Source organism: Conger conger, chromosome 8 (assembly GCF_963514075.1).
Source record: "Conger conger chromosome 8, fConCon1.1, whole genome shotgun sequence".
Classification (NCBI taxonomy): Eukaryota; Metazoa; Chordata; class Actinopteri; order Anguilliformes; family Congridae; genus Conger; species Conger conger.
The window spans coordinates 20,802,042-20,815,284 of NC_083767.1; the positions used below are offsets into that span (position 1 = coordinate 20,802,042).

The following is a 13,243-nucleotide window of genomic DNA, read 5'->3' on the forward strand; positions in this document are numbered from 1 at the left end:
GCTCTGTACAACCCCCTCCTCCCACTAATAAAGGAAATTATCCAAAGGATCAACAACAGTGATACTCTTTTCTTTAGAAAACGCAAACTGCCCAGTTTTCAGTAGCCTACTGCTGTCACTGCTAGCTTGTGTATTCCAGCTGTGTTGTAAATTGTTTGACAAGGGAAGCATTCAAACTGGATGGGCTGTGCGATTGGAAAAATGTTGCACGGCAACTAAGCGAATGAGATGAGTGCCCACCACTTCATTTCCATGCAAAAATGGCTGTCATCTAACACAGTAATGACGTTTTGTCTATGGTCGCAAGGCGAGGTCAATCGCTCCGGTGCTGTGGTTGCCCCTTTTAAATGCACGGTATCAATCCTACATATAATTCCCGTAAATGTATGAATTGCTTGATTAAAAAAATATAAGCAGAAGTTCTGAATATTTTTCCAGTTTGTCCATGTATTTCTATAACCTGTGTGTAATCAATACATTGTGGGGGCACACTTGGTACCTTGGAAAGCTTCCAATAAGCATTGTAATGATTTCAATGAGTTCTTGTGAGGAGCATGCCATTAGCAATGTTCTAAGATGGGGGCACGATTTGTTTTGACCTGCCTCAGGTCTGTTGTTGACTAATGCCGGCACTGATAATAATAATAATAATAATAATAATAATAATAATAATAATAAACACATTTATGAAAAACATCTGGTGTCATTCAACACATTCAAACCTGGGAAAAGAACCCACAAGTATTCTACAGCATGGACCAAACAGGGGCAATCGGACCTCTTTGGTCCTTGCTACAATTTTCCGATTCGGTAGATAGCATAGAGGTCTACTTTTGGCAGTGTTTTGTTTTCATATAATGAAGTAACAAAAAGTGCAAAATCTTAAAAAGAAGAACAGACTGCAGTTGAGGCAAAGTCGACCCATCTCTTGTTAAAATCTCTGTGGATTACAGGTCTCTCTGTAGCCATGCCTCCTTGGCTGGGAGCAGAAGTTTTGAAGGGTGAACCCATCCCTAACCCATCCTGTAGCCATTTATTTTAAAGCCTATCTCCGTAAATCAGCTTTCCACCACCATATTGCACGTTGCAAGTGACAGCCATTTCAGTGTGAAGAATGGCAGGTTGGCACACAAGTCCTTTAGTTAATAAAAAAAGGATATGAGGAATACTACTAGCTACTTCCCAAACAGCACCGTTTGTTGAACTCCTGATCAAGAACATCTGAAAGAGTTCAACTGAAAATGAACATGTAGTGCCTCAACCTTGGACATAAAATCTCACAAAGAAACTAACCGCATTTGACTGCTTAAAACAGCATTTTGACTTCTGAGATATCGATTCTGAGGAGTAGAATAGGTAATGTGTATTCTGAAAAAAAACAAAAAAACATGGTAAGAAATATTTTCTCAAAATGTCTTTCATTCTTCCACATTCTTGCTTTGAATTGAACCTTTAAAGGGGAGAGATGGAAGCGTGAACATGGAATGCAGAAAATGATACATGCAGAGAGAATCTTTCATTTAGTTCTTGGTAAAAAGTGCTTAAAGGAGAAACATGGTAGCTGAATGTGACATTTGCCAGTTGTCTTTAGGCAACAATAAAACAAACGTGCATAATTATTTTTTTAATTCAGTCATTTAAATGTATTTTAAAAGTTTTTTTCTAAGCCTAAATTTCCCGCTACCCAAACTGTCTGGGCGTGGTAATGATAACTGTGCTTGACAGACCGTGCCCCCACTTTCCACACATTGTTGTTTGTTACCACAACTACCTACATGATATGCACTCATCTTGGGAGAATTTTCACAAGCTAGCTAACTTAATATATCAACTATCTATAACTAAGGTAAGAATGCTGACTTGTCCAATAATTATTTTTGATAGCTTGCTAGCCAAGTTAAGATAAAAGCACCACTATAACATCACTTTATTAAAGCAAACTAGCTAAATGAATATAACCATAAATAATATTACTTAAAGGCAGTCAAATTTAAGTGAACCTAACATAAGTCAAATATTTGCATCGTCTTACCTGTATGTCAGCGGTGCAAACTATGGGTCACAAGTTATAGGGGAGGGATAAGGGGAGTGGTTAAGTGGAGAAGATTCTCAACCGCTTGAAAATAGGACGATACAGTTCAAAGTTTCTGCAATGCCCTCTTGTGCAAATTGCATATAAAAACCTAGAAAGTCTGACCAACCACCAGGTTACTCCTTTAACTTGAGTTATTCACATTTAAAAACCTGAGACCTTTGTTTACAAACACAATAGAGTAACGCACTTTGGGATTGCCCATTTTCCCATTCCCACTCTGAAGGATGCATCAAAGTATCTAGGGGCATCAAGTTAAATGGCATTAATGTGCTTACTGTACCTGATACAAATGCATTTGCCTTTGTATCAACTAAGGAGCATGCATAGGTGGTGTGCTGCTCTCCTAATTTGAAGTGTGGAATGACTCTTAAGCAAAGCTGTCCAACAGAACATTTGATTTTATCTAAAGTGCTTTAGGGTCAATACACGCTCAAATTTAAGCCATTTAACAAAACTGTCGATGCAGAGGGACTTATAAAGATATAGCAATCCCAAAGTGAAACCATTAAAACAAATGAGATGTAGTCTTAGTTAAACCCCTCTGGGGTTCCCTTTAATTGTGTATTTCTTTATTTACTTACGTATTTATGTATTTATTCTTCTTCCATTTGAGAATGGTTATATGCTGTCTTCCTAAAAAGATTGCAAAGTAAATGCAGGCCAGCCATCTAATACTCTATTTCACAGTCCCTCTTAAGTCAGCACTGTCAACTTTGCTGTTAAAATGGAAACTAAGCTGAAGACTTACTGTTGGGTTGCTATGCCTCATGGCATGCTAATAATTGATCTCCATGGATACCATTTATCCCCCAGATATTACATAATAGAATTAGACATGCTTAATCGATAAGAAATACAGAAGATTATGTTGTATTTTGAGTTGTATTTTAGCCACTGTTTAAAAACACAGGAGTCATTTTTCACTGGAAGCAGTCCAGCCATAAATATAATGTTACAAACAAGGACTAGTGAGGTTTGTTTTTAATTTGTAGTTTGGCTGGTAATGATCCAGTATCTGACTGGCCAGATAGGAAATTATTAAGCCCATAGGTCCTCTTCTAAATATAATTAATTTGGCACTGTTATTTTGAGAACAATTAGCGATTCCTCAGAATATATTACTTTACGGTTGTGCAAAACTACCCTGCACTGAAGATTGCTAATCTCTCAATGGAGACTCAATACTAAATAAAATGATGTTCTATGACAAAATAATAATCCAAGGAAAACTAAATTGCTCTCCATTTTCACTTTTTTTACTGGCATAGTTCAGATAAAGTGTCTTCCTTAAGTATAAGTAATAAGTAACACACCATTGGGAACATTTTCAGGTTGCACACTTGTAAGAGCTCTCACTTGATATGTGTTCAATGTACAGCAGACCTGGGTCAAATATGTAATTGCTTTGGATTCAAATACTTTTCTGTGCTGCATTGATCTTGCCTGGTGCAATTGAGCCATCCAAAGGGACCAGTAGGTGGGGTTTGCACTGAGAGAGTATTTAATAGGTTCCAATACACCAGACAAGCTCAGTAAAGCATAGAAAACTACTTGCAAAACAAGTACGTATTTGACCCAGGTCTGGTTCAATGATTCCAAATATACAATTTGCAATTAAATGCAATTTAAAGATCATTATAAATGAGAAAAGGGAAATAAGGTCATAAAAATATGAACTCCAGGGGGAACCTGTATGGCACAGTGTGCTGGGTGGCCAAATCTAAACCCGTATATGAATGCTCCACTGCGACCCGGACCTTGCTTCCCCATAATGACATCTTCCGCACTGTGATTCCCCCTCTATCAACAACCCTCTCTGCTTTCCCCCATCTGAATAATGTGAAGAATAAGGTGGAAGATTGTCTGTTCTTTGCTTTTTCGAAGTTGAATTGCTGTTATTTCTATAGCAAAAAAGTGCTGTTTATGTCAGAATTGCAACACAAAATAGGTGTGTACATACGTGTTCCTAATGTAGACACAAAGGTGAAGCTGCAATTTATCACATCACGTATGAAATATAATCATGCAAATTAGCTCTGCTTCAGACTGGGTACCCTCACAAAGTAATCATATACATTATGTGTATTATTCATAAGTTGATAAATCTTACAACCATCTTGTGCAGAAGCTGTTGCAAGATATTGCAAAATTCCATTGATAGTAAAACACAATTATTAACATATAGATACTGTATATAGAACTTTTACATTAAATTTAGATACATATGAAAAATATGCATTTATGTTTTGGCTGCCTAATATTTAAATGCAAAAGTATTGGGACAGTGACTGACATTTCTGTTGTATTTTTGTACTCCAGCACACATAAGCCTGCCCCCAGTGTAAAGAGGACTGAAATTCCTAAACAGATCACCCAGAATTGATGTATAATAAACTCAAATTAAAACCATCCATTTTTAATGGTTATTCATTCATTCATCTCAAATCCACTATGCTGGAGTATCAAACAAAAACAAGAAAAATAGTGTCACTGTACCTTTTGCATTTAACACATAATAACACTTTTAACAACTGGGTTGGCCTTGTTACGGAATGCCAGTGGGAAGGAAAAACATTCATCTGTGTCATTTACTATGTCTGCCCTTTTTAAGGTAGTCAAAGGACTGACATGTTCATTGTGTTCATTGCATGCAGAATATAATAAGCTGCTATGGTGCTAAGCTACAGAACAGGGTAAAAGTAATTTCCATAACCGTACCATGGTTAAATTTGGCACAAAGTCATATTGTACAGTCCATGTGTATTTTGAGTCTTCACTAAGTTATTTCAAATACAGGGCCTTGGATCAGACCTCAGACAGCTGACTAAATGCCTCCTCATGCTTTGCAGTTTGCACAAATTTATTACACTATGCCCCTTCTGAGAAAAAAAAGAAAACAATGTTGGAATCGACTGCTGCAGTGAAGGACTAGTGCACATAGTAAAGCCAGTAGACCAGGTTAAAGAACGTGAAGGCAATGGGGAAGATGATGCGGGACCACTTGTCGACCGCGTTCACATCTGTCAGGTCGGGGATCTTGACCTTGAGCTGAGTGGCCCTCCTCCGCAGTCGACTCTTCTGGTGGTCCGTGCTTCGATCAAGCGGTGGGCGGCCGTATGGGTCCCCCCGGCTGGCTATGGGCCTACGGTACTGGATGCTGGCGCTGTCGTAGGAGAACATGGTTGTCCGTGGGTCGCCGAGGCCTGATAGCACCTCTCCACCGCCCATCTCGTTCCGGATCTCCAGGTTGGTGAGGAGGATGTTGCCGTGGGCGTCCACCTGTGTGGGGGTGGGGTGGTGGGGCGAGGGGTTGATGTTTGTGAGGGGGGGGTTACATTGAAAATAAACATTGGTAGGTGGTAATTAGTTACACACCATTAGTCTGATGGAAACTCATCTGGTCTTCAAGCTGTCCTTTATGTTGTAGTAATGTAAACGCAAATGGTCAAGTCAATGAGAAGCATGACAGCTGTCTCTTGTGGACACTGCATTGTCTCCACAGCTTTGTGTATATGTTCGTGCATACATTTATGTTGACAGTACTTGTGTTAACACTGAGATCTGGCCATAGTGGCTGCTTTAATCTGCAGGGATACAAAAGGCTCATTGGATTGGATTTGGCCCTCAGCTACCCACATATTACTATTCACTGTGTGAATAGTACCATAATAGTACCTCAAACTACCATATTTGAGGTAGCAGTAAGTTCTCTCCTATTCTAAAACTCTGCCCACCTGGAGCAAACCGAAATAAAATAAATACACATGAATATGTGAATAAAACATTGCTTTTGACCCATATGTCAAGAAAATAGTACTCTCAGTGCCTTATATGGATGAGCCTGAGAGATGCTCTTCTGCATACCACTGTTGTAATGTCTGGTTATTTGCGTTTCTGTCTGCAGAACTGCGGCTCACTGGATTTATTATTTTTTTGCACCATTCTTTGCTAACTCTCGAGACTAGTGTGCGCGAAAATACCAGGAGATCAGCCGTTTCTGAGATACTCAAACCACCCTGTCTGCCACCAACAATTATTCCACGGTCCAAAGTCACTTTGATTAAATCCCCATTCTGATGGTTGATGTGAACATTAACAGAAGCTCCTGACCCGTATCTACATGACTGCATGCATTGCACTGCTGCCACACAATTGGCTGATTAGATAATCACATGACTAAGCAGGTGTAGTAAAGTAAAAATTTCCTAATAAAAAAAAAAAAGTTCCTAATAAAGTGCTCGGTGAGCATATATACTGTAGTAAGGAAATAAACTGCAATATCATTCAATTTAATATTGTAATATCACTAATATTCAATCAAACAAGCCAGATTTTTTTTGCAGAGAACAAGAATGTTTGGGGTTATTTGTTTCCACAGGAGCTCAGAGAGAAAAATTGTGACTGGATTTTGATTTGCTCTCAGCCATCTCCCTTATATGTGGTGAAACAGGTCTTACCAAGTGTACTTGATTATGTAAACACAACTGGAAACTCTTTAAAGGCCAAGGTCAGTCATTCTATTTATTTCAATCTGCACATCGCTCTTTGGTAAGATTGCATGAATGGACTGAAAAATATTTCCAAACACAAAAATATGACGTAAAGACTGACAGAGTAAAGAGGAACAAATCTATTTATTTGTGTTACCACACATGGGAAGTTCAAGGCAGATTGAAAACTTAATTGCAGATAAATTATTTTGAACATACTGTCTGAATCAGAGGCAAGCTATGAAGGAGATGACAACCAGTGACACTGTGGGAGTAATCTGAAGGCCAATTTGACACCTGTTATCGAATAATCATATAATAATCATAAAATATTATAAGAATAGAAAGCCCAAGCATTCTTATTTTTTATAGATCAACAGTTCTATAACTATACAATTGTATAACTGAAAGAGTATGACATAACATTTTAGTTCAGACCAGCACAGTCAAGCTGTGTTTTTACACTTAACTGTTCACCAGCTGACCGGCCTATTATAGTCAACTAGTCTAACTGTCTAACCGCAAGAGAAGGTGCTTGTGGTATGGGCAGCGGCAAAACATCCGCCAGATGTACAAGAATGGTGCAAAGCTTCTAGTTTTTATAGTGCTCAAGTAGCAAATTAAAACAGCTATATTTCAGTTCATGCTTACTTTTAAAAAAATGTTTTCCTTCTGATGAACGTAAGTTTGTCACTTGCAGCTCTGCAACAATTTAAATTTTTTATTACAAATCTCAAATTGTGGAGTACAGAGGCAAATAAATAAATGATGGGTCTCTGTCCCAAACATATGGAGGGCACTGTATGTGACAGAACATGGGAAAGGGGGTATCATTGAAAATATTGACCTCTCATTTATATAAGTATTCAGACCCTTAATTCAGTACTTTGTAGAAGCCCCTTTGGCAGAAATTACAGCTTTGAGTCTCATTTTGTAAGTCTCTACAAACTTTGCACACCTGGATTTGGGCAGTTTATTCCATTCTTCCAAGCAGATTCCAATCAGTTGTCATTCTTTACTTCAAAAAACTTGTTTTGCAAGATATTGTTTCACTACCTTTCTCCTATTAGGCAGGTCATATTTTTCATCTAGGCTAAAGTTTAAAGAATAGTCAATTAACTCCTCCAAAACTGCCATCTAAAACAGACAGTAAACTAGACCTCTGTAACTGTCATTTAACAAATAATGATGTTCCTGATCAGTTTCAAGTTTTAATGCAGGCTACATGTCACGTTTCATGTTTGTCATGTCATGTTTTATGTTTAGTTATTGTCTTGGTTATGTTATTGTCATGTCACAAATTATGTTAGTCTAGTATCACCACGTTTTTATGTTTCATGTCATGTTATGTTTCATGTTTAGTTGTTGTTACGATTAAATTATTAGTCTTGCTATGTCATGTTATTTAGTTTATTGTCATATTTCGCAAACTTGTTATGTCACAATTTATGTTTCATGTTACGTTGTACTGGTCATTGATTAGCATACACTTTTTCATGTCTTTCTGCAAATCTTGCATTCCTGCTTTCTCTCTCTCCCTTTCTGTCACTCTCACCCTAATTGTTTCAATTTCCCTTGTCTACTTACTAATCTACTAATGCTACATCAGGATTGGGTAATACTAACATTCTAATCATGTGTTCATGTTACCTTACGTTTCTTGTGCATGTCATTTACTAATTTACTAATGCTAGGGCAGGATAGGTTTATTACTAACGATTACTAATTACCTCGTTAACTTGTCAATCCTCCACACCTGATTTCCATTCTCTTGCTGCTCTCAAGCTAATTGTCTACACCTGTCTTCACCTGCATATAAAGCTTAGTTTCATGTCTTTTCTTTGTGAAATTGTTGCCTCCTGGTCATCAGTGCAGCTTTTGATTGGTTTTGGCAAGCCATTGTCTACCCGTTATGATCCAAGCCTGTTTATTGACCAAAGATTATTGACCAAAGATTATTGACCATTGCCTGCCTGTACCATGACTTTGCCTGCTGTTTGTACTTTTGCCCCGCGGAGCAGATTTCGGTCTTGATTCTTTCACCGTCATCGACCCTGAGCCTGCCTACCATCCGCCTGTACTTCTGCCCCGCTGACAGCTTTAATTCCTCTTTAGTAAGCAACACCAATGACAGATGCTTGAACATGATTGTATCCTGTAATTATCTGCATTAAGTATAAGGTGACTCGCTTCCCATCAGTTTTAAGAATATTAATATAAGAATATTAACATCATGTAGAATTAACTGATGTTTTGTATTGTTACCTCCTGTCCAAGCTTGGGCAGGAGTTTAAGTGCAGGTTAACTTGAACTTGAGCCCTGTGTATGATTCATTGCTACCGCCTTCATACAGCTAGATATAGGTGTGATTTCAGAGCAGATCACTGAATTGTTCAGTGTCAATCCTTTAGAGATAGAGGTTAGAAATCTCCAAAATGACAACCAGCTTTCACAGATTTCAAAGTCAGCCCTAAAGATATCTGCTTTAAATTCAGAACAACGGTGACAGATCAACATCTATATGACTGTCTAAGAATTAACCTGGATATACAGTGGATATAAGTGGATACACTCCAGCATGGATACACTCTCTTGTGGACTCCATGCAGTGCCAGTCATCTTACAAACTGGAAGAATGAGTGAATGCACTTATTACACACATGTGGTCAAACTAAAGACAGTTTGATATGTGAAGAGTGTGTGATATACTGATATCTGAGAGCTATGTGATGTTATCCCCTTCCCCGCGATGAGTCATATTTTTGCATAATGTATTTTTGTAAAAAATAAGAATAATATATATGAATGATCAGAACAACCTGGCCAGTTGGGTTATGTGCCATTTTCCTTTTATTAAATATGACATTAATACATTTGCCACTGTCTGTATTGGCCAGAACAGACTAGCCAGCTAGCTTTAGTACCATTTTTCCTTCTGTTACATGATACAACTTATTTAATAAAATGTCAGGCGTTATTAACAGAAGGTGTTGCTCTGCCACAATTTGTGAATCTCTGGATTGGGCCTGTACTTGATCTGACGCAGATGAAGACACAGAGTTAAAAATAGGCCTGATAGTTGGCCCGATCACAGCATACCTTCAGGCTCCAGTGGGTTTGCGTGTGGATGCATTCATCTAATGTGTTTATTTTAGAATAGTGAACAAACGTAGGCTTTCATTAAGCATGTCCCGTCTTGTTCAGTTTGCAGAAAAGATGAAACTGAATGGGAATGGGATGGCACTAATATGTCCTCTATGAAGATATGTGGAGATTTTTGTTCATAGAATAATAGAAAAAACCTCAGACAAAATTTTTTTCCCAATGATGAATACTGCCCTGATGTCGACAACTATTGCAGGTTTCATTAACATCCATGAAACAATCCCCTTTTCATGAATTTTCTCTGGTGAGCACCTTGTGGGCACACCTGTTTTGAAGAATGTATTAGTTTTGTTGGGCAGTTCTGCATCTGAGGCTGGGCAATGAAACTGGCAGGAAACAACACCATGAGATGTGAAATGACTGCATCTGTCCAAGGGAGGCACAACCTCCACATCTGCACTAAACTGACAAGCGTGGAATGAGGATATGTTCTGGTGTAAACATCATCTTATTGAAGGTGACAAATGTCCGATGGGAGGCAAAACGGTGATGAAGAATCAATAAGCTAAATTGGAAGTTAGCCTGTAGGCGCAAATTTGGCTCGTCTGATGTCTGTATGTGGACTGATGACTGCAGCAAGGCCTTTTGTCCATACTCAAATTCATGTGAATGTGCGCGATGAAGCTATTAGGTGAATGTTTATGGGCTGGTTTCACAGACTGATTTCCTGCACTAATTGAGTTTTGTAGAATCTCCATTCAAATTTTTATTTAGCTTAGGAATAGGCTTAATTCGTGTCCCTACTGACCCTACATGTACAGTTGCTTCAGAAAGTATTCAGACCCCATCACTGTTTTTTTTTTTTTTTTTTTTTTTTTTTTTTTTTTTAATGTAATTTTTACCAATCAATCTATACTCAATAACCTATAATGACAAAGTGAAAACATGTTTCTTGCAATTCATTTACATAATTATTCAGACCCTTTGCTGTCACACTCTGGTCAGGTGCATCATGTTTATAAGGTCCAATTCAATTTATAAGGTCCACAATTCAAACTGCATGTCAGGACAAAAACCAAGGTATGAAGTCCAAGGAACTGTCTGTAGACCTCTGTGATAGAATTGTGGCAAGGCATAGATCAGGGCAAGGGTATGAAACTATTTCTAAAGCCTTGAGTGTTTCCAGATGCACAGTGGTCTCAATAATTGTGAAATGGAAGAAATTTGTAACCACCAGGCTCTTCCTAGAGTTGGCCATCTGGTCAAACTGAGTAACCGGGCAAGAAAGGCCTTGGTCAGGTAGGTGACCAAGAACCCAACGATCACTCTAACAAAGCTTAAGAAGTCCTCTGCAGACATCTCAGCAGCATCAATCAGGCCTTCATGGTAGAGTGGCTAGATGGAAGCCATTCTTGAGTAAAAGGCATATGAGCATGGACTCTGAGAGCATTCTCTGGTGTGATGAGACAAAAAATTGAACTGTTTGGGCAGCACAAAGCACTATGTCCGGTAAACACCGGGCACTGCTCATCACCTGGCTAATACCATCCCTACGGTTAAGCATGGTGGTGGCATGGGGGTGCTTCTCAGCAGCATGGACAGGGAGACTGGTCAATAGTCAAATATGGAGAGGTCCTTAAAGAAAACCTACCGCACAGTGCACTTCAGACTGGGGCGATGGTTCACCTTTCAGCGTGACAATGACCCAAACAACAGCCAAGACAATGCTGCAGAGGCTTCAGGACAAGTCTGTGACTGTCCTTGAGTGGCCCAGCTAAAGCCCAGACTTAAACCCCATCTAACAACTGTGGAGAGACCTGGAGATGGCAACTCACAGACGCTTCCCATCCAATTGGATGGAGCTTTTGAGGATATGCCAGTAGAATGGGATAAACTGCCAAAGTCCAGGTGTGAAAAGCTTGTATAGATTTACCCAAGAAGTCTCAAAGTTATAATTGCTGCCAAAGGGGCTTCTACAAAGTACTGAAGTATGGGTCTGAATACTTATATGAATGAGAGATTTCAGTTTTTGACTTTTAATACATTTGCAAAAAATTACAAAAACATGTTTTCCCTTTGTCATTATGAATGTAGATTGAATGGGGAATTATGGCAATTTTATCAATTTAAAATTAAATCTAAAACACAAAGTGTGCAAAAAGTGAAGGGGTCTGAAAACTTTCTGAAGCCACTGTGTGTGCCAGTTGGTAGGCGAGGTACATGGTAGAGGGTTACGTGTGTGCCAGTTGGCCGATAAGGTTTGCTTTGCTGCTCTCAAGGAATTCTAGTTGAGCTGCATTCTGGGAGAGTTCATCATCATTTAAGGGTTGTGGTTTTAAATCGCAGGGTGGGACAGAACAGAGAAGTGGGATTCAGTGGAGAATCCCTAATGGTTGAAAATGGACCTCTCCCACCCAATGTTCTTGATAGTTTCCTTATTTAATGGGAGAGTTAATAGCATAGCACATAAAATTTAGGATATTTTCCACTGTCTCTCTTTACAGCTGTCTCTACTTAGCTTAGCCTAGCGTTAAGATAATAGCATAGGTTTCAAAGTAATTCCATGTAATTAATGTCAAGTCATATAATAATAAGTGGTGACCTGAGCTAGGCTGAGCCAGGATTCAATTTATAGTTGATGCATAATACCAGTACAACACTGTTTAGTGTTTCTACTACTGCTACTTATACTTCTGCTTTCTGTGACATATAAGTTTGCTTGTTTTTTTTTTTAACTCACGGTTGACACTTGTATTAGCAGACTTGTATTTCCAGATGTCAAAATGCAAATAAGCCTTTAGCTAAAGAGCAACACCAATTTAATTTGCAACTTGTTTTATCTGATGTGCAGGAAGGATTCAGGTGTTCATCCATAACCTTCATGCTGAGACAGTAATAGTTACACATAACCACACATCTCGCTCACTATAAAATAAAATAAAAGATTACTCTACTAGCTGCAGTAAAACAGGGACCCAAGGCTGTCTGAAAAATATTTTTTTCAGCTGTTTTTTTTCTTTACACGAAGGTTCAAGCAACTGAAAGGACCCTGAAGTTATGGCTGTCTGAAGAAACAGCCTTGGGTGGCACGACAGCACTTGACAGGTAAAAAAAAATGGGCAAAGTGCAATCTGAGTTGCAAAAAGACAGATGCAGTTCCCCTACCTGCACCCTGTTGGTCTCTACCCTGGCCTTCTCGTTGTTTGTTTTGGCAGCCTTATCTGCCTCTTTCTTCTGGAGGTGAGGGCCCCGTCCGAAGAAGATGTAGTTGACAAAGGCGTACTCCAGCAGAGCCAGGAAGACGAAGAAGAAACAGCCCATCAGGTAGATGTCGATGGCCTTCACGTACGGGATTTTAGGCAGGGTCTCCCGCAGGTGAGTACTGATGGTAGTCATGGTGAGGACAGTTGTGATACCTGATTGGAAGGGGGTAAAAGGCAACGGGGTGAGAGCCAATCAGAGCCAAGTCATCAGCATGTGTCACCCCATGCAGCGGAGCTGCTTCCAGGCATCTGCTGAAAAACCTGGTGACCTTCCAAAACAAGTGACGTGT

At 39.1% G+C, this 13,243-nt stretch overlaps 1 protein-coding gene across 1 annotated transcript in view; it reads right to left on the reverse strand.

Moving 5' to 3' along the window:
* Window positions 1-3,528: 3,528 nt before the first annotated feature.
* LOC133134895 (gamma-aminobutyric acid receptor subunit beta-1-like) overlaps window positions 3,529-13,243 on the reverse strand; it is a 124,240-nt gene continuing 114,525 nt past the window's right edge. The window contains exons 8-9 of the mRNA XM_061251466.1: window positions 12,856-13,106; window positions 3,529-5,374 (exon numbers count right to left, since the gene is read on the reverse strand). Of these exons, the coding sequence (XP_061107450.1) occupies window positions 5,024-5,374; window positions 12,856-13,106 (602 nt within the window). The 3' untranslated portion in view covers window positions 3,529-5,023. The remainder of the gene's footprint in view (window positions 5,375-12,855; window positions 13,107-13,243) is intronic.